Genomic DNA, 20,755 nt, shown 5'->3' with positions numbered 1-20,755 from the left:
AGGCTTTGGAAAGCCTCTTATCAGAGCTGTGGGAGAAAGGATGCTGCTGCCACAACATCCGGGTGCACTTGACACGTCTGAGGCTACAACAAGTAAACATGTAGGCACTTTCCAGTTGCTACGCAGCTCTGTGGGATCGCTGCCTTTAAATACCGGCAGCTCCGGGGTGTGACTGAACGCGTCGTAGGCACAGAGACTCTCTGAGCTGCCAGAGGTTCTGAGCCAAACTTCACTTCAAACTTGACTGGTTATGAAACCCACTGAATCAGAGTCCTTATAGTCCTTACAGCAGTCCTACACACATCAACACACACATACAAACCCGTATGGGTACTATAGCCACACACACACACACACTTACGTCTTTTTCTGGTCCTGAAATAGCTCTCAGCCTCCCACTCTCCCTTATATAAGCTCCCAACACGGAGATCTGCTGGTGAAGATTGGGGTGTGTGCAAGTGTGTGTGTGTGTGTGTTAGTGCATGTGCTTGTTTGTGTGTGTGTGCACGTGTGTGCCTCTGTCTGTGTGAGTGCCAGTGTGTGGGCAGTAGGAGTGTCTTGAGTCGTGTGTGTGTGCATGTGTGGAAACATTTGCGTGTGTGTTTCCGTCAGAAGGTTTCTGTTAGTAATACAGTGTGCGACCAGTTAGAAAACAGTTTTTTGGGAGGAAAAAAAAAACCTGCTGAACAGTCTGGGTCTTAATTTTGTAGTTTTGCCAATCATATGTTATGATGATTGGCAAAATCTGCTGTGATATCTCTGATATTTGGTGACATCACTAGAATGGAGTCTATCAGGGTGAACAACATTCAGTCAGATGATGATACAGGTTGTAAACACACCTTGTTTTTTAGATGGTTGGCGAAAGCAAGTGTTTGGAAATAAAAATGAAAGGAATTACACTCACATATGGATTATAATCATCCGTTACATTGAAACACAACTACAGCAAATGCCGCTGTCCAAACTCTGTGACATCTAATTGCAATTTCTCTTTTTTTAATTAATGATATTGGGCTCATTATTTTCAGCTTTTGTGTTTCATATAGAAAAAAAAGGAAAAACTATAGAAAAATCCAGCGATCTGTAGTTTAACTGTGTATTGTTTCTATTACTTCCATAGAGAGACTCACCTTCCAGAAACATATTCTGAACCATCTTTGTCGCAGGACATCCTTGTTTACTGTTAGCGATTGTGAAAAGCTGTCATCTTGCAGCAAGAAACACAACAAATTTTGTGCACACAGAGATATAAAATCCATCTGAAAAGAAGTTCTAAGCAATCTGCTCCTTTGTAACAAATGTTGTATGTTAAATTTACAGATGATGAGGCTTAATCACATAATTAAACTGAGGATTCATTTACTGTACAAATGTCTGACGGTCTGAACCCTCGTGGTGCTTCTCCTTATAGACAAAATTCACACTCTGCGAGGGTAATATTCAGTCTTAATTTATTGATGTAGAGAAGAAAACCAGATAATGTCTGGCAGGAAGTACTTAACTACCGATGGTATTGTATGTTTACGCTGTTCACCGAACTTTCTGTATGCAAATTCAGCAGGAAGATCCTGAACTGACTCCATCCGAGACAAAACCTCCCACCCCTGCTGCGAGAGCTCCTCGATGCCTCCATCTCATCTCACCGAGGTGCAACACACGGCACCTTAACTGTTCTTTTGTGCTGACAGCCGTAAAATTGCTCAGCGCTTCCCCAGTGTTTACTGAAGCAAAGAGCTTATGTGAACCATCCTGGAGTGTTCTCCGGACTAAACCACATTTACACCTTTTTTTTCCCCTGAAAATTCAAAATCGCTTGTAATAATCTTCCATAATTATGATCCGGTGATGACAGATAACATCGATCATGAACATTGTCTTTTTGCTATATCCGTCTTCTGGTTTTGTGCCAAGTTTGTGTAAAAAACAATATGTTAATTTTGGATATTTGCTGATAAATTTGGCTCTATCTGACCAACAGTATCATGGCAACATTAGTCTCTGCACGTGTCTGTTCATGCAGTGAAGTGTGAGTGTGTAGGAGGCTGCAGGATGGTAAAGTGGGCCTTGAAAGAGTGTATATCAAAAATCTAATGTACTATATCTGTTTGTGAGGTTAAAAGGTCGCGCTGTGGCACCAGGAGAATGCCTGTATCTTCTTGTGTCTGGATGTGTACGAATCAATGTTTTCCACGTGTGTTAGTGTTGTCTTTTTGTGTCTTTATGCTCAAACACTAATGGCACTCAAAAGGAGGTTGGATGAAAAAGAGGAGAACTACATTTCATTGTTGTTGTTCCAGTATGCATCATTGTTTTTCTCTATAATAGTCTTTTTTTCTCTATAATAGTCTCTTTTTTAATTTAAAGTTAATCAACAACAGTTTTGGTGATCTAATAACCATTTAGATAGACAGGATAATGATTTTCTGGTTCCAGATATTCAAATATGAGGATGTGCATGTTCTTTAATCAGTTTTATGTCGCTGTAAATTGAATATCTCTGGTTTTGGGAAAATTGTGGAGATGTGATGTGAATTTTAGGAATTTTATTGACATAATGATCAATCATTAAATGAAAAATGATATCAGATTAGAGCAACAGTTCACTCAGATTACTTTATTTCTCCTTTACCTCCAGTCATAACGATGGTTTTATTTGTGGTTTTGGATCTGTCTCTGAGATTTCCTTCTTATCTTGGAGAATATGGAAGCCCATTTTCAACAGGAAAACAAGATTAAATGTTATAAAAAGCAAAAACAATACTCATGCTAAATCAAGATTATGAGCACGTAAGTTTGTAGGTTATTATCTCATCATTTTGACTGCTCATTGTGATTTTGAAAGTATAAATTTTATTTTTCCATCATTTTGACTCTGAGTATTTTAATCATTTCTTTACATCCTGGTTTTACTTTGGCTTCAATCAGAAACAGTGTCTCTGTTAGTCGGTTCATTGATGGACCTCCTTGTGAAAAGTTTTCATCAGATCTGATTTTCTACCAAAGAAATACTTCAAATGGAAACAGTAAATAATCATTTGTTGCAGCTCCACAATCAGAGAGAAATGTGTCATCTTGAAACCTTTTTCCACAGACATCTCTGTGAAATCGATAACGATGCAATTTAATGAGAATTTTATTTGTATTTATGTCGTCTGCTGCTCTGCAAACACTTAACGACATGTTTTACTGAGAGTGTTTTACACAGTAGGACTCGGTTTTAATCCGCAGCAAGGGCAGATATTACATACATTACCTGTAATGTAATCCTTAAATGTCTTTATTTGCCTCTTATTCCTCTGAATTATTACACACCATGTTCTCTTATTTACAACAAAACTGCCAGTTCCTTTTTTTTCATTTAGGGACACGTTGTCATTTCTTTCTGCCTGTTTGTCTTTCACCGTTTCATGTTTTTACAACATCATTCCAATATTCAGTTATTAAATCTCCACTGTCTCGCCCACTCTCTTCCTTCCTCTGTTATAATTAGTAGCATTAGTAAACATAAAAATCTAATGCCAAAATATGTATTTTTAAATACACTATATGGCCAAAAATATGTGGACACCCTTGTAATGTGCTTTTTGTGTACTTTTGTAGTTCCAACTAACATTAATCATAATGTCACAGTGTAAAATGATATTTTATAACTTTGTGTAAATAATTTGGGGAAAGTCATTTCCTGTTTAACTCTGTTTACAGAGCCAGGTGGAGAAATGGTTTTCCCAGTTTGGTGTAGAAGAACTGAACTGACCTCAACCCCATCCATCCTTTATGATAACTTGATGCCGACTGTGAGCCAGACCAACATCAATGTCCGACCCCGCTAATGCTGACCAGAGGTAAATCCCTGCAGCAACATCTTGTGGGAATCCCGTCTAGAGGATTGAAGGCTGTTATAGCAGCAGATTAACGCCAGTTTTGCAAATGGAATGACATATTAAACAATCACACATGGCTGTCCGCATACTTTTGGCCATTTAATGTTCAAAATTGGCCTCATTTGACCGTAATCCTAGTTTGGTTTGATTCACCATGCACTAAATCACCCACTCTCTTTCCCTTTCCCTCTCACTACACCTTCTCTTTCTCTTCTTCTCTTTTGATTTCTCTCCATCTCTCCCACTCTCGTCTTTCTTTCTCTCTACCTCTCTCTCTTTCTCTCTCTCCGTCGCTCCTGTTCTCCCTCTCTTATCCCTCCCCCATCTGTGGGAAGCTGCCATTGTGCGCATGTCACCGATGAGTCAATTTGTGGAGGCAGTGCACGCACACACACACACACATGGACACACACATATACACACACACACACACACACATGTATCCTGTCTCCCACAAAGGCATCTGTTTCAGTCTGTCTCTCTGTGAGATGCAGCACCAACAGAGGAGAGAGGGGGAGACAAGGAGAGGGAGGGAGGAAGAAGAGAAGAGGGAGGGATAAGAAAAAGAGAGGAGAGAGGAAGGAGACAGAGCAGATAGTAAGAGGAGAGAGAAGAAGAGGGACTGAAATTTAAAAAAAAAAAGGAAGATAAAGGGAAGAGAAGACAAAATAAGTGCAGACAAAATAAGGAAAAATCTGAGGTGGAGAGGATGCTGCTGCAGCCGAGCATCTCTGCCTGACTTCTGAGGAGTTTGGGCTCGGACATGACAGAGATGCAGAGTCTCAGTGTCTGAGCCTGAGCATCTGTAGTTTGTGTGTGTGTGTGTGTGTGAGAGTGTGTGTGTGAGAGCGTCTGTGTGTGTATGTGTGTGTGTTAATGTGTGTGAAGCCATGGCGAGTGCTCAGCCGGGGGTCCATGCATTGAAACTCCAGCCTCCCTCTGTCTCTCACACGCTGAGGAACGGAAGCAACTTCACTAAATGGGACGAGGTAAGAAGCACTCAATACAATCCTTTATTATTCTTATGCTTTTTTTCATTTCATTCAATTTTTTGGTTTATTTTTTTGTTTTTGCACTATATACATCTGTTTTGGCAATGTAGGAAAATGATCATTATCAGATGGATCAAATCTGTTTGAATAGAATTGGAGGGAGAGAAAAGGAGGAGGAAGAGGAGGATGTGTGCCATGTTGTCAGATGTGTTTACTATTCATTTGTTGATTGAGCTTTGGCAGTAAGTACCTGTGGATTAGATGCCAGCGAGACAGAGAGAAGTGTGTGTGTGTGTGTGAAAGAGAGAGAGAGAGAGAGAGAAAGAGAGAGAGAGAGAGAAATACAATTATAATGTATTGCCACCTGTTGGCATGAAATCTATTTGTATGCCTTTACTGCGCTGTGCGGGCGTTTAAATGTGTATAAAAGACAGTCGCAGTCAAGAAAGACACAGTCAAACACATAATTGTAGGTATTTGTGGAGTTGTGTCTGCTTGTGTGTGTGTGTGTGTGTGTGTTTGAGTGTGTGTATGTGCGTGCGCAGGGTGTGTGTGTGTGTGTGTCTGTGTGTCTGTGTGTGTGTGTGTTGGTATGCTGAAGTACGGAGCCCTGACAATGAGAAACGTGCTGTCCGGTTGCTATGGTAACTGGCATGGTTACCACCACCTAAACAGATCTGATCTGTGTGTGAGAAAGAATGGATGTTTGTTTGGTCGTGTGTATGTATATATGTGTGTGTGTGTGTGTGTGTGTGTGTGTGTGTGTGTGTGTGTGTGTGTGTGTGTATGAATCAATCTATTGATCCATATGATATCATGAATCATACTTACGGATGAACCGATCCATGGTAACGTTGGATCTATACACCATGACTGAGGCTTGTGTGTGTGTGTGTGTGTGTGTGTTTTTTTTGATATTCGAATTTCTTCAACATGTAGAGCAGAGCTTTATGAAAAATAGAATTCGTTGCTATGCCAACGAGTGACAGAGCTTTAGTTAACCATCTTCCAAGCTTTTTCTTCTAGTTTTTATTCTTCTGAATGTAGTCTGCCTTACTATGAGGGGAGGAGATCAGGCAGCAGAATACATGACCTTTCCAAATATGCAACGAAATATACCAAACTTTATGCGCACTGACATCTAAACAAATATTTTAGCAGACTGGGTCCACCAAGATGTTGTTGGGATAAAATGGCAGCTGTAGACCTGGAACTGGTCATGGGAGTGTCAATATAGGGAAAATGTGGACATTTCTACTATTTGTAATCTTAAATAATCCCAAAATGAATTTACATTTTCTTCTCTACACAGCACGATAACAGCATTTTACATGGAACGAGATGCTCCTTGCTAAAGCTAAAAGCTGTAATATCTTTAATGATACGGTTGCCTCCAGAAATATGACGGCACTGGCTGTTTGTTCCAACAGTTTCAAAAAACTAACTGCATGTTTTTGTTCAGTGTGAAGAAGAGTCTCATCACACAATGGAGACCCCAGCTCACATCCCTTCTCCCTTTAACAGTCAACATTGTTTTTGGTTTATTAAACAGTCTTGCCATTTCCTTTAACCGATTGTGTTAGTTGCATATCTTTATCATAACAGTCATTTATTTGCCACAATCTTTTCACTTACATTGATTATAGTTAATTTCCCAAAACCTTACCTTGGAGGATCTGAAAACACTCATTTGGATAATTTGGAGTGCACTGAAAAATGAACTACGTTGTCATTTAGGAATTAATTCTTGATGCTTTTAAGTAATTTTTATCATTATCGTATCTATCCATAAACAAAAAACTGGATGGCGTCTTTAATATATCACTAAAATGTTGAAAACTAACCTCATCACTTCAGTAAATAGATTCAGCTTACCTGATTCCTTTATATGCTCTACTCTGAACAGATGGAAAATTACAGATATCAGTTTTAACTTTACCTGTTTTTTCAATATTAAAGACAGCATCAGCTGTGGGGTACCTCAGGGCTCCACCCTGGATCCTGTTTTATTTTTAATATTTTGTCACAAGCCTAAAATACATAAAATACTATGTTTATTTTGATTGGACTACTGCCTCTGTACAGTGGCTAAATCTTATATTTGACCTCTCACATGAAACCTTGTTAACTAATAACTTCTAATCTTCGAATCTAGACATATCATTTGAGACCAGTTGCCTGAAACTGAAAAGCTACTTGATTCAGGTACAAAAAATATTGTATAATATAATTTATATAATCAAAACAAATCTCTAAAATTCCATTTTGGCATTTTTAAGGGAACTATATTTACTCACCGGCCACTTTATTAGGATCTAATGCAAACCAGCACAACAACTCTGCCATAAATTCTACTTTTATGAAGCTTATACATTTTCAGTTTTTGTTGACATTGTCAGAAAGGTGATAATTCTACTTTATGTTTATGTTTCGTAGTGGGTGGTGGTGGTATACTGGGATGCATTATATTGAAAGGTGTTCCTAATATTTTGCCTCCCTGTTGTATGTTAATGGGGTGGTGAATGCATTTACACTCAAATAAAATAGTGGACAGTAAATATAATGCACTACATAGTAAATACGGAGTGATTTCGAATACACTGTGTCCAAAGATCACTCCCTTGTCCACTGCATTGTGAGATGGGATTTGTTACATAAAGTAGTATTTTCTATGGACGTTACATTTTTTAATGTATTCTATAGTGCAGCAATTATTTGCTGTTTGAAAACTGTTTGCTTTTATTGTGATTTATAATGTGTTTTTTTTGTTCTTCCTATCAAGGATCTGTCAACTGTGACTCCAGTGACTCTGCACGTGGATCCACATGGATTTTACCTCTACTGGACGGACCAAAACAAGGTTGAGCACACATACATACTGTATACGGACAAATACTCATACACATCATACTCATAGGCCTATATTATTAACTAGCATCAGTATTCAGATCGAGTCATCAAAATTTGGGATTTGAGTCAGTCTGAGTCAAAGTTAACATTTGAAATATACCATGACCATTTGTCTCTGTCAACAGTTTAACCACAGCTTGTTATAATACTGGCAAACAAGTATAGTATGTACATAAATCATTAACTGGATATGTATGCTGTACAGTGAATGTGAATGTAAAAACACACATAAATAAAAACTGCATATGTACAGTCATAAGACTTTGAATAGGAATTGCAGAGAGCCAGCATATACACAGCATGTGATCATTTATTGTCAACACACACACACACATGCACACTTTCTCTCCGGGTGGGTTTAAATCCTTAGCAGGAAACAGGATGGTGCACATACCTCCTAGCTGACTCTGTGTGTGCTTGTGTTGTGTGTATGTGTGTGTGTGTGTGTTTCCTTCAGGAGACAGAGTTGTTGGACTTGACCCACATAAAAGATGTCAGAACGGGAAGAAGCACCAAAACACCAAAGGTACCATCACCTCTCTGCCTCCGTTCACCTCCTCTTCACCTCTCAGTGAAAGGTTTACACCATCTCCTGCCTGCGTTACCTCTCCCCTTAGAGACCTCTTTCTACTCACTAACTGCTTCTCTGTAACCTCTTAGTGACCTCTCACTCGATAACAGCTCCTCTTACGCAGCGAAGCAACTGATGTTTTACTTATTCAATTATAATCACATTTTTTTATCCTTTCACAGTGTTTGTCTGCTGTTGTGTTAACGTTTTATTTATTTTACTGCTGCTGTTTTAAGGCAGATGCATCACAAATCTTAAATAATCTCCACCCTCTGCTCCTCCACTACCTCTGCATATATTTTGTTGCCAAGAAACAGGCGTACATGTCATCACATTGGCCGCTGTGTTGGAGGAAAAGCTCCTAGAAGCTCGATGACTCCTCCCCAGGAAGTCTTTTTCAGATTTGGCAGAGGAAGGAATTAAAATGGCTGTGACCACACACCAGATTATTAAAATTAAATCAACAAACCTTAAAGGATAAGGTAAAGCAGGAAACTGCGATGGAGTATGATATGTACATTAAGAGAGGCCTGTTTTAATTCCACTATAAAATAAAAGCCAAGAGTGAAAAGTCCAATTTATTAGAATTAGGTCCACTAATAAAAGTAATCTACCACGGCCACCAAGATTCATTTAACATTACACCAACAGTTGTAGATTTAATTGCTATTTCATGATCAGAATGTATTTGGGGTATTCACTATGAGACCAAAAACATGCAGATTAGGTTAACTGATGACTCTAAATTGTCTGTAGGTGTGAATGTGAGTGTAAATGGTTGTCTGTCTCTTTACTATATGTGAGACCTGTGATTGACTGTTGACCTGTCCGGGGTGTAAGCTGCCTCTCGCCCAGTGTCAGCTGAAATTGGCTCCAGCTCCCCTGCGACCCTCTAGAGGATAAGTGGTATAGAAAATGGATGGATGGATGGACTACATGTTGCCATATTTTGAGCTGTAGTTCCCAAATGGGCCAAACAGCCGTATTTCGAAAGCCAGAATGCTGCAGATATTCGTTTGTCAAGGTTTTGACAAAATCACATGAAAGGTGTCTGAGATTTTACACATTCATGAGTAAATAAACGCAGTGTGTTGCATAATAATATATTATGGTGCATGATGGATAGTCCAGGGTAAATCGTGTGTGTGCTCCAAATCCCAAGACATCGCCAGTTTTTGCACCGGATCAGCAGAGTTTCCACATGAAATAGCACACGCCACTTGTGCCAACTTACGGACGGCTGATTCAGCCAAGAAACAACATGCCATGTTTACTCTCAGCATGATAAACAACATGGTTATCATGGCTTGTCATGACTGAGTTCAAGTGGGAAAAAAAAAAGAAAACTGTTGTACTGTCTTTGCCAACTCTTGCAAGCTGTCCAAAGATGAAGTTAAAGTTTAGCCTCAGTGAGGTAACATTCAACCAAACAAACAGCAGTTTAAACATTTTTTTTTTATGTTGTACCACCTAATATTTACCTGATCATCCTCAAAGAGAAGCATTACCACAGTTTCAACCACACTACCTGCAGCCATCCTTGCCACTACGTAACATGCAGCAAATATATATAACATTTCACACTGGATATAAACTTTAACTGTCTGTGAGATATATCATGCTGTCACCTTAAGAGCAGATGTTTATTTTTGATAAACGAGAAGCAAACAAACTGTCCCAAACAGCCTCAACCTCCCTCTGTCACCTCCGTGTGCCTCCGGCATGCCTCCGTTTAAGCCGACATTCTGTATCGTCCAATAGGAGGCCAAGCTGCGGGAGCTGCTGGATGTTGGAAACCTGGTTGGCCGGCTCGAGAACCGCATGGTTACCGTGGTTACGGCTTCAGACCATGTAAACGTCAACCAGCTCAACTTCATAGCGACGCAGGAGGAAGAAGCGAAGGTACAGTGATGATGTCAGGGACTGGTGAGGAGGAGGAAGAGGATGATGATGATGATGATGATGATGATGATGGAGTGTGTGATTTTGGTAGGTGTGGTGTGAGGAACTGTTTTCTCTGTCTTCCAACCTCCTGAGCTACAATCTCAACAGAGACCAAAGTCTGCTGAAAGCGTGAGTGAAGACACACACAAACACACACACACACACACACACACACACACACATACACAAAACATGAATACACACACTTTAAGCACACTTTGTCTTCAGTCTATTTAAAGTATAAGTCTGGTGATATTCTTTACTTTTCTTATTGTCATCACATTCCAAGAAAAGACCAAAACCTACAGTGACTTGATCTACTAACGATCGTCTGTGTAGCCAGAAAGTCTGATATATCTTATCCCTCTGTGCCACAGACCTCTGCTGTTGTCCAAAACCTATTAAAAACACATCAGTGAGTCACACCGCTGCGCCGGGTGACATGTTCCTTCATTGCTATGAGCACATACTGCAGTTTATTTTGAGTGAAACCCACATACACCGTCCGGCTGCAGTAAACACTCACTAGAGCATCAAATGTGAGTTAATCTGCTGTTGAGAATAATCCGCAAAAAAATGTTCTATTCACTCATGTTTGAGTAACATTTGCTAAAAACTGCAGTGCCCAGCTGTTTTATGGAAGTCATTCGTTTGTTTTTTTTACTGAAACTATACATTTGTGACCCATTTTGAAAGATTTACATCTGAAATATGCTCTGACTAATGCATTGTTAGTTAACCTTTAAAGTTATTATAGAAATCTACTGTTAGTCTTAATGGGATCTATTTTTTACTTCATATGAATTCATGAAGTTATTTCAATTTTCAAGTAAGTTTGGTTCAAGATTAATGCCGCTACGGTGACATCTACTATATGTCTACTAATCTATGTCTGTAAAATGACAAGCAAGTTATATTTAGCTCCTCAAAGCTGGTTTCAAGGCTGAAAGCATAAAATCATACAAAATTCCCAAACTCTTATATAAAGGGTGCTAAAAGAGTGCAGGTTGCTATGGTGAAAACTGAATTTTGAATGAGGCTGCACCAAATTTTCTCAACATTAATGGCACCAGAGATACTGCTCCATGTAGTTCTTCTCAGAATAACTCTGATCTTCAGGATAAATGCAACAAGGAGACCAAACAGATGGCTTGAATATAGATTTTTTTACTCAAGACCTCCAACAAATGTTGCTGTCTGTCTCAACTGTAAGTGGGAAGACTGAAGGAGAATAATTGAAGTCTACGATTACAATAATTAGTCTCATATTGTCACACCCTTGAGGTCTGTGGACCTTGGGAGCCTTTGACCCGGGAGGCGGAAAAAAAAACAGTTGTTCTCTTTTTGTTTCAGGTACGTCAGGTTAACCCTCCAGCTGAACACAGAGGGGAGAATTCCTGTCAAGAAGTGAGTTCCTGATGATTATTATTACCCTTCTAATCTTTCAGTAAATGGCTCTAATTGAATGTTAAGTTTGAGGCACGTGTTAGAGAAAGTGAAGAAATAGCTTGAAGAAATCTGCAGAGACATGAACAAACTTAAACTTTGCTCTTTTCTGTCCCTTGCTTCCAAAAATAAACTTAATTCCATGTGCACTTGGGAAAGCAAAAACAGGGACAGGATTCAGGAAGGTGCTTAATTCAGCACTGACCTGGTAATCAACTACTGCTGGCGCATGAGATGGATAATACAGTTATGAAGGAAAGCGGTATTTTAGTAGCAAACCAAGAGCTGAATTAAGGTCAGATGATATATCCTGGAAGTCGACAGTGGATTAGACGTTTTAAGGATGCCGAGATGGTTTCAACATTCGAGGGGATGTTGAGAAACACACTGCAAATTATTGGGTGAAATTTTGGTAGACCAAGAGTTTTTGGGGGGGATTGTGTTTTGTAAAGTTAGAGCAGGATATTTGGAGTAGTTACAGGAGTAAATTTGGGGATATTATAAATAGAGGAGGGGAGTCAGGAGGAGATATTTTAAGAAGTAAAAAATGTAGGTTTTGGATTGGTGGCGTGCTGTTGTTAAGGATGAGCTGATAACGGTGTGATGTCACTGTTCATTGCAGCATCGGTCGGCTGTTTTCATCAGACAGGAAGAAAGTAGAGAATGCCTTGGAGAACTGCAGACTGCCTTACGGACGGGTACACACTTCACATATGTTTCTTCTGTTATTAGCGGCAGAAAATAGAGTTTTATGGCGAGGATACAGACCTTTTGCTTGATACAGTGTAGAGAAAACTGTGTAAAGCTTTTGCCTTCACTTCGTATAACTACATATATACGACACACACAGACACATCCTTTTAAGCTTTATCCTTCCCCTTTTTCCTCCATTTTTCTATTTACAGTTGAGGTGTTCTTTCTGGTGCTTTTTTGTCCAGAATGACTCACAGTGCATGGTGAGGTGAAATGAGCTCAAATATCTGGGTCATCAAGTTTTTAAGCAACCAGTGGAAAAAGCGAGAGTCAGATTTATCCGTGCACACTGAGTCTCTGAGCATAGAAAGATTCATTTTGATGGAGAAATAAATGAAAGATGAGGAGAAAATTGATGATTTTTTAAGGTTTAGGAAGATGCTGGACACTCAAAGTCATGCACACTGCCAATTTCAGTTGTTATAAATGTAAAAAATGTCTTTGTGTTAAACTCTGCGTCTTATATATTTGACAGGGCGACAGCGTCAAACTGGAGGACTTTACTCTGGAAGTTTACAGGAGTTTTTTAGACTGTCTGTGTCCTCGTCCGGAGCTCGGCAACATCTTTAAACTGCAGTAAGTATTCAGAAAAAATCGTTCACCTGAACTACACTCGAGATGTTTTAATTGGGAGGAAGACGCTTTACAAAACGAGCCTTTTTATGTCTTTTGTTATTTGCTTCAGGCTGCGTTCTTTGATACGGGAAGAACGATGAATAATGATTCATCTTCTGTCCCACTTATGAACAAAGAAGGAGCGAGATAACGACCGTATCGTTAACCTGCGAGTGTTAATCGCTTTAATTGATCAAGTTTAGTGCTGTATGTTCAAAATCAGGCTGCAATTAATGATTCTTGTCATTTTTATTAATCTATTAATGATTTTATTCAAATAACTAGTCTATAAAATTTCAGAAAATGATGACAAATATACATCACAAGTTCCCAGAGTCTTCAAATCATGTTGTCTGAACATGACTTGATGATCAAATCCTCATACAATTTATCATTTATCAACTAACTGACTAAATATTTCAGCTCTTAAAAATAGATTTTCGTAACTGGGTAATGAAATAGATCTATTTATTTGTCAAAACAATGTGTTTTAGCTTTGGAACCAGTAAGTAAATGAACTTTTACTACTAACTACTTAACTTTTAAGATTGATGTAGGTTTAAATCACTCAAGGCACTTAAGTATGTTTGTACAAGTGTTTTTTTGCCTTGAAGTGTTGGCTGCCACTCCTCAAATAAAAATATGCGCTGTGATACAACATATTTTGACACTCTTGAAGGCTGTAAATGTGGCAGATGTAAAATGTTTTGAGTAGCCGTAGATATACCATGCCCTCTAACCTCATCTCCGACCCCGCTGTGCACCATAGAGGAGCGAATGACGGGTCGCTGTCAGTCGACCAGATGACAGACTTCATCAACAACAAGCAGAGAGACCCGAGGCTGAACGAAATCCTCTACCCGCCTCTTCGCCCCGCGCAGACACACAGTCTGATTGAGAGGTACCAACATGACCAGGAGCTGCTGAAACAAGGTAAAAAAAAACTCACACAAGGACAGATGTTGCCCTTTTAGCCTCGGGGTCACACTGAGATTTTAATATTCCTAAATAGCTGAAGATGCCATTAGCTAGTCAGCTGCGTTTGTTACCAATATGCACTTGTGTGTGTGTGTACAAGAGTTGATATCAAAATAATCCACCCACACAGAGTTGAAACTGCTAAAACAGGCACTCAAGGTGCTCACATTTGTGTTGGATCCTGCCAAAAAGATGATTTGGCATCTACTTTGAATCCAGCATGATGTTGCATAATTTTTTTTTTTTTTTCCATCTGCAACATAATGTAATCCGTCAACACAAGTATGAGTTCTTCTGTCTTTTCTCTTCTGATTCACCACTTCTGAAAACTGACGAAAACTGACACTTTTTATATTTAGATCATTTACATGTTGGTCCTTGTATTGGTACGTTACTGGTGCTTGTCAACAATACACATATATGTAGGAAAAACTTAAACATCCTGATATCTAATAGACTTTTTTTCAGGAATCAGTATCTTTAGATGTGGCAAATCCTGTTGTATATCTCCCCAACTGATCATTTGGCCAGAATCAATTGCTTTAGTGTTCATTTGGACTTTTTCATTTGATTTTTTTGTATATCAAGATCAAAAAATGTGATTTCTTTGTGAAACAAGCTGTAAATATTAATATGTTGCTCAACTTCTAGCTCAAAAGATTCCCATCAGACATGAGGAGACTGTCTTTTTCCTGTTAAAAAACATGTCCTTGGTCATTTGTTCAAACAGCTGAGGAGCAAAAGTGAGAGGCGGTGTGACTTAACCTGAACCGAGTGCTTTTATTTGCTGAAACTCAAGCATAGAGGCAGCAGACCAAAAAAGCACTTACACGGGTCGAAGGCAATGTTGTTTAGATTATAGGACTTGTTGGGCATGACTGAACTGTTGTCAAGTTTAATAATATGTATTTTTCAGATCCAAAATATTACAAAACCAATAAGATGTTAAGAAAGAGGCTTAAAGGGGCACTTGAGGATGTATAAAATGTTTACAGCAAGGAAACATGGCAGATCATTTCAATCAGGAAGATTAAACACAAATTCTATTTTCTTTAATGTTTTTCTAACATTTGGCAGATGTACTCATTCATATTGATAACTGTCCTCCTCCTCATAATTTTGTGTGCGTGTGTGTGTGTGCGTGTGTGTGTGTGTGTGTTGCGCAGGTGTCATCTCCCTCCAGGCGTTCACTAGTTATCTATCCAGTGATGAGAACGGCGTCATCCCACCGGAAAAACTGGATCAGTCTGAAGATATGAGCTTTCCGCTGTCTCACTACTTCATCAACTCATCACATAACACATATCTGACAGGTACACACACACACACACTACTATACGCTTGCCTCCAAAGCACAGTCTGGACTGATGCTAATGTTCAGCTATTTATTCATGTGATACAAACCATCAAGAACACAGACCATCATGCTCGGCTTTATTTTGACTCCAGCCTCATCTAAAATATCTCAACATGATCGTCCTCTGTAGATCATTGTATCACCTCCGCTAAACACCTGGTGTGCAGTTGTCACTATCTAACCTGAAAGGACCCTTGACTATGTTACTAGAACCAGTGATCATCCTTTAAAAAAAATCTGATCCTGAATGGACACAAAAGGACTCAATGAAACAGACAATGTGGTTAAAACTCACCATTTTTGGCTCCAATACAAATTTTAAACCAGAAAGGGACAACCTGAGAGCTGGTTTGGGTCATGTCTTGGATTTTTTTAGGGGGATCATAAGCCTATTGTACCTCCTCTGCCTCCGTATTATATATGCAAGTTCCCTAATTGCCCAGTAGCAGAGAGGAAGATGTTTTACAGAATGTAAAAACTGACCATTGAATTTGTTGTCCATTGTTTGTCCGAGGCTTTAAAGCTTTTCCTCTCTGCTCAGAACAAATAAACTCATTAAAAGACTGTGTTCTTCTATTTTCTTTATCCAACCAGCAGTAATCATTGTCCATGTAGTCTTGGAGAGATAACTTTATATTTAACCCCTTAACATCCACCCTTTTTATAGAATTTTCACCTATTTGGCCAAATGGAAAAGCTTATAACAGAAGAACTGTGAGGCCATGATGCATGTATTAGGCTTCATTTAACAAGTGACACCTTCTAGTTTCTGGAAATGTGTTTGTTTAGCATGTGGCTAAAACACAAACAAAATGAGTCATATTTGAATAACAATAATAAGGACATGCTTTATACCAGAACTGTGCAGAACATCATAAACCTTCTACATCTTGTCAACATGTATAAAACTCCAGACCTCTAGGCCTAACCTTATGGGAGGTCGGGAGTTTTTAGTTTGTGGTGTCACTGGTGTCCCCGAACCTTTCCAATCATCTCCAGTTGCTTTTACTCATTACTGCGTGATGCTCCCGCTTACAACTGGCTTAAGCAGGTCGTTAAAGAGGTTAAATGTGTTTCAGCGGGCCAGCTGGCAGGGAGCTCCTCGGTGGAGATGTACAGGCAGGTTCTCCTGGCCGGATGCCGTTGTGTGGAATTAGATGTGTGGAAAGGACGAACTAATGAGGAGGAACCTGTGATCACACACGGGTTCACCATGACATCAGAAATCCCCTTCAAGGTGAGTACACATCAGGTGCTTCAGCCAAAACAGCAAAGTTTCCCCCAAAAGAGCAAATTTTGAATGTCTCATGTTGTAGTTACAGTCGCTGTTACTATTGATGTGCTGATTTTATTTGTTATTTTCCAGGAAGTGATTGAAGCCATCGCAGAGTGCGCCTTCAAGACCTCACCTTTCCCCGTCATACTGTCTTTTGAAAATCACGTGGACTCGTGAGAATCTCTCTCTCTCATTTCTATTGTGTTTATCTATTTGTACAAAGAGGTTACAATGTAAGATGCTTAACTAGCTTTATAATATAAAGATCTATTAGAGCTTGATTAACACTGACTATATTTGGACACTAACAACATTCCTTTTTACAGGAAGTTTAAAAAGTTTGATAAGGATTTGATTATAAAATAATTGTGACCAAGATATGTTCACTGTGCTACATTTTTACAGTTGAAAAATAAAGATGTCAGCGCTCTCCGGTTGATAAATAAATTGCTTGAGCTTATCTCTGGCATTTCATTATTACAATTCCTTGTTACTTATCAGCTGGTGTATAAAATGATACAGAAATGTCTGTGATTTGTTAAAATATCTGTTATGTTTATGTTCTATCTTGTAGTTTGAAGCAGCAGGCTAAGATGGCTGAATATTGTCAATCTATCTTTGGAGAAGCTCTGTTGATCGACCCCCTGGACAAATATCCTGTAAGAACACACACACACACTCCCTCACACACACACACACACACACACACACACACACACACACACACACAGGACAAATGTTATGTCAGAAGATTGCAGTAACTGCTAAATAACCGTTAATTTCATGTTTATTAGGTAGCTGCAGCTAGCAGCTATACTGTCATATCCATTGGCTGTATGAGCGTGTGTGTGTGTGTGTGTGTGTGTGTGTGTGTGTGTGTGTGTGTGTGTGTGTGTGTGTGTGTAGCTGGAGTCAGGTGTCCCCCTACCCAGTCCTCAGGAGCTGATGGGCAAAATTCTCATCAAGAACAAGAAATCTCACAAACCGCCCAATAACACCGACACCAAGAGACTGACGGACCAGCCTGCCAATCAGAGCAACGAACCAGTATCTCCTAGCAACAACACAGGAGGTAAGACACACACACACAAAGACAAAAGGACTTTTTACAGCCTTGAAATATATGTGAAATGTGTTCAGCTGTGACACCTGATATTCAAATCAATTAAATAAGGGACAATAATTATTCTGTGGTTTCAGAAGCTACAACGGCTGCATATGGCTGAAAAAATGTTGGCACCAAAGGGTTATTGGTGTTTTTGTGTATCTTTTGAGCTGTTTTCACATATTTGAGACGTAGGTCTTCACAACCATGAGTCACCACCAAATCAATGAAAGCACTGCAGCTTCAGTGCCGCAGTGAGTGTGATAGGTTAATAGAAATTCAGATCACCAAGATCATTTTTGTGCCTTTTTTTTTTTAACAGATTTAGAGAGAGTGGCAGGAAAAATTTGGGCTAATACCACAGGCTGAAAACCACCAAAAAAGTTGGGTCATATGGTTTTCATATACACGGTTTTATGAATTTGTCGCATTCGGATCGCCTGTCAGATGACACCTCAAATTACTCAGCTATAATTTCTATGATGACGAAGCAACTTGTTCCCCTCATGCTGATATTTTCCTCTGCGCTCCTCTGCACCTCATCTGGGAGGTCTCAGTAATGAGCAGGACATCCCAGATGAGGTCGGAAGCCCAGAGCAGCAATTAAACAGCAGAGCGGGGAGGGTGAGGAGGGTGAGGAGGGTGAGGTCGGGAGGGGGGGGGGGGGGGGTGAATTAGGGAACCTTATTGACACGTCTGATATGCAAATCCTAAAAACAGGCTCGAGTCCGCCACGTAGGCCATCGCTCTTGTCTGCTAAAAGCCCGGCTGTACACAAAGAGCAGACGATCTGTGCTGAAGTAGACACTCATACACCGGCCGTGACCCTTTAGTCAGTGGACGCTTGAGTGGGCTGAATGTGAGAATTTAAAGCAGCTGCTTGTTTACAAAACTAAAGGCATCTATCTGGTTTATACTCTTGTTTGTTTTTTGTGCTACAAATCACAAATTTCAGTTTGCTGCATCACTCAGATATTGTGTGTGAATATCTACTGTTGGTTTATTTGTGGATTGATTTTAATGTTTGATAGACAGCTTCAGACAATTTCTTTAAAAACAAAGAAACATTATTGTTCATTAATAAAAAAAAAAAACAGTAAAGCACCGTGTTATAGAGTGTAGATGATGTTCTGAATAAGAGCTGGCTAATGATCAGCTAAATCTATCCTGGTGAGCTTTATGGTTGCTCTCATTAAACTTAAGTGTTTCTATGATGCTACAAACCTCGTCTGCACATACATGTGTTGTTAAAAGGACAGTTCTTCATGTCTGAGTCACTGATGATGTACTACAGTGGTTCCCAAAAGTTTTTTTTTTTACTGCACTGCACCCGTCCTTAAGATTTTTTTTTTTTTTTTTTATCATGGAGCCCCTCCCTTCTGCTGAGCACCTGAAAAACTAGCCACTGCAAGCCACAAAGCATGTTACTATGACAACCAGCAACCATGAGTTGTCATTAACTGAGGTGTTACTGCATATCAAACACTTTTCATAAAGTGATTTTAACATTTTTACTTCTTCTCCTCTTTTGATACATTAAAAATATCACATAAAACATTAATAATGTAAATGTAACCTCAATTTAATGTGGTGAAATGATATTAAAAATGCACAATAAATGTTAGAATGACATGAGTGTGATCATAACTATGCTGATGCTTTTAAACTGGTCTTTGATATTTGGGAAAAAAAAAAAAAAGAAGCGATGACAGAGAGAACAACCAAAGATGAAGACTTGTTTAACTTCAATTTTAACAGAGATGGAAGCTGAGAGTGAGGAAGATGATGATGATGAAGATGATGATGGTAAAAAGGTTAGTGGCTGTGGGTCAGTCACCCTCACTGCTTGTCTCCATTCGTTAACAAGTGTTGTTTATTCTCATTGTTTTACCATCGAGGCGGTTTTATTATATTTGACTCTCGCTGCTTCTTGTTGTCGTTTTAATTTCGCCGTCGTCACTGCAGTGTGTCGCTGTTAAGTCGTCTTATGGTGTCATCGCTGTTTGTTGTTGTTTATTCTTAATGTGTTGTGTCGGAGCTGTTTTGTTTCCTTGTCCTTCCCGTGTTCACAGTACGCCTCAGCTTTAAGCATACAAGCCACGACTTATTGTTTACTGGCTCGATTCAGTCTCGATTTATCTTCACAAACAGATAAGCTGGAAAATTTGGTGGCAAATACAAAAAGAAACAGAATCACAAACTGGAGATAAAAATGTCACCATTCACATTGAAAGAAAAGAAAGGAATTAAACAGACTTTAAACAGACTAGATGGAATTCATTATAGAGAAAACAGACAGCAAAAAAACTGAAAAGAAAAGGCTGGTTGTGGGAGTGTGATAGTGAGAGGAGGTTAGTGTGTGTGTGTGTGTTGGTTTTGCTGTTTACTATTGTTTTTATGTTACGTTGGTGTTACTGTTAAGTTTCAATGATGATGAAGCTGTTTTTTTGTTACTACATGCTGAAAACTCCTGACTAAAATTCGTTGGAGTTCAGGACCAAAACAATGAAAACTGTGTATCTGACCTGTGTGCAGGGTATCTGCGGATCTTGAACAGCCTTAAAAACCGTTGAAATTAGTTTTCTAATTCTTTAAAAGGCCTTAAAAAGTATTATATCTCTATTATATCTCTTTCCTGCAGTAGGCACTAATGTTATAAAGTTATAAAATTGGAGACATTATACACCTATAAACTAAAGGAGAGATTGTTTCAACAGTAGATTGTGCTGTAGCTGAAGCTCACACATAGTGTTTATTTTGGCAAAAACTTAAAAGAACTTAAATGCATTAATCATTATTCATCAGTTAACCCATTTATCCATTTTCAACCACTTATTTCTGTCCAGGACACATTATATCAATCAATTATATCATTAAGAATTATACTGCTGGGAAGTACTTGAAGGCCATATCATCCATTCTGG

General features: G+C 39.1%; 1 protein-coding gene across 1 annotated transcript in view; it reads left to right on the top strand.

Annotated features, from left to right (window-relative positions):
• The first annotated feature begins 4,467 nt into the window (after positions 1 to 4,467).
• The window catches only part of LOC137197342 (1-phosphatidylinositol 4,5-bisphosphate phosphodiesterase beta-1-like), a 29,001-nt gene continuing 12,713 nt past the window's right edge, over positions 4,468 to 20,755 (top strand). Inside the window, exons 1-15 of the mRNA XM_067610688.1 lie at positions 4,468 to 4,873; positions 7,659 to 7,736; positions 8,244 to 8,312; positions 10,119 to 10,259; positions 10,351 to 10,430; positions 11,655 to 11,708; positions 12,370 to 12,445; positions 12,976 to 13,076; positions 13,885 to 14,048; positions 15,260 to 15,406; positions 16,530 to 16,687; positions 16,817 to 16,899; positions 17,301 to 17,385; positions 17,633 to 17,798; positions 19,590 to 19,645. Of these exons, the coding sequence (XP_067466789.1) occupies positions 4,775 to 4,873; positions 7,659 to 7,736; positions 8,244 to 8,312; positions 10,119 to 10,259; positions 10,351 to 10,430; positions 11,655 to 11,708; positions 12,370 to 12,445; positions 12,976 to 13,076; positions 13,885 to 14,048; positions 15,260 to 15,406; positions 16,530 to 16,687; positions 16,817 to 16,899; positions 17,301 to 17,385; positions 17,633 to 17,798; positions 19,590 to 19,645 (1,557 nt within the window). The 5' untranslated portion in view covers positions 4,468 to 4,774. The remainder of the gene's footprint in view (positions 4,874 to 7,658; positions 7,737 to 8,243; positions 8,313 to 10,118; positions 10,260 to 10,350; positions 10,431 to 11,654; positions 11,709 to 12,369; positions 12,446 to 12,975; positions 13,077 to 13,884; positions 14,049 to 15,259; positions 15,407 to 16,529; positions 16,688 to 16,816; positions 16,900 to 17,300; positions 17,386 to 17,632; positions 17,799 to 19,589; positions 19,646 to 20,755) is intronic.

The sequence above is a fragment of the Thunnus thynnus genome, chromosome 14 (genome assembly GCF_963924715.1).
Source record: "Thunnus thynnus chromosome 14, fThuThy2.1, whole genome shotgun sequence".
NCBI lineage: Eukaryota > Metazoa > Chordata > Actinopteri > Scombriformes > Scombridae > Thunnus > Thunnus thynnus.
The sequence above is the reverse complement of the archived record's forward strand: the minus strand, read 5'-3'. Positions and strand labels throughout refer to the sequence as shown.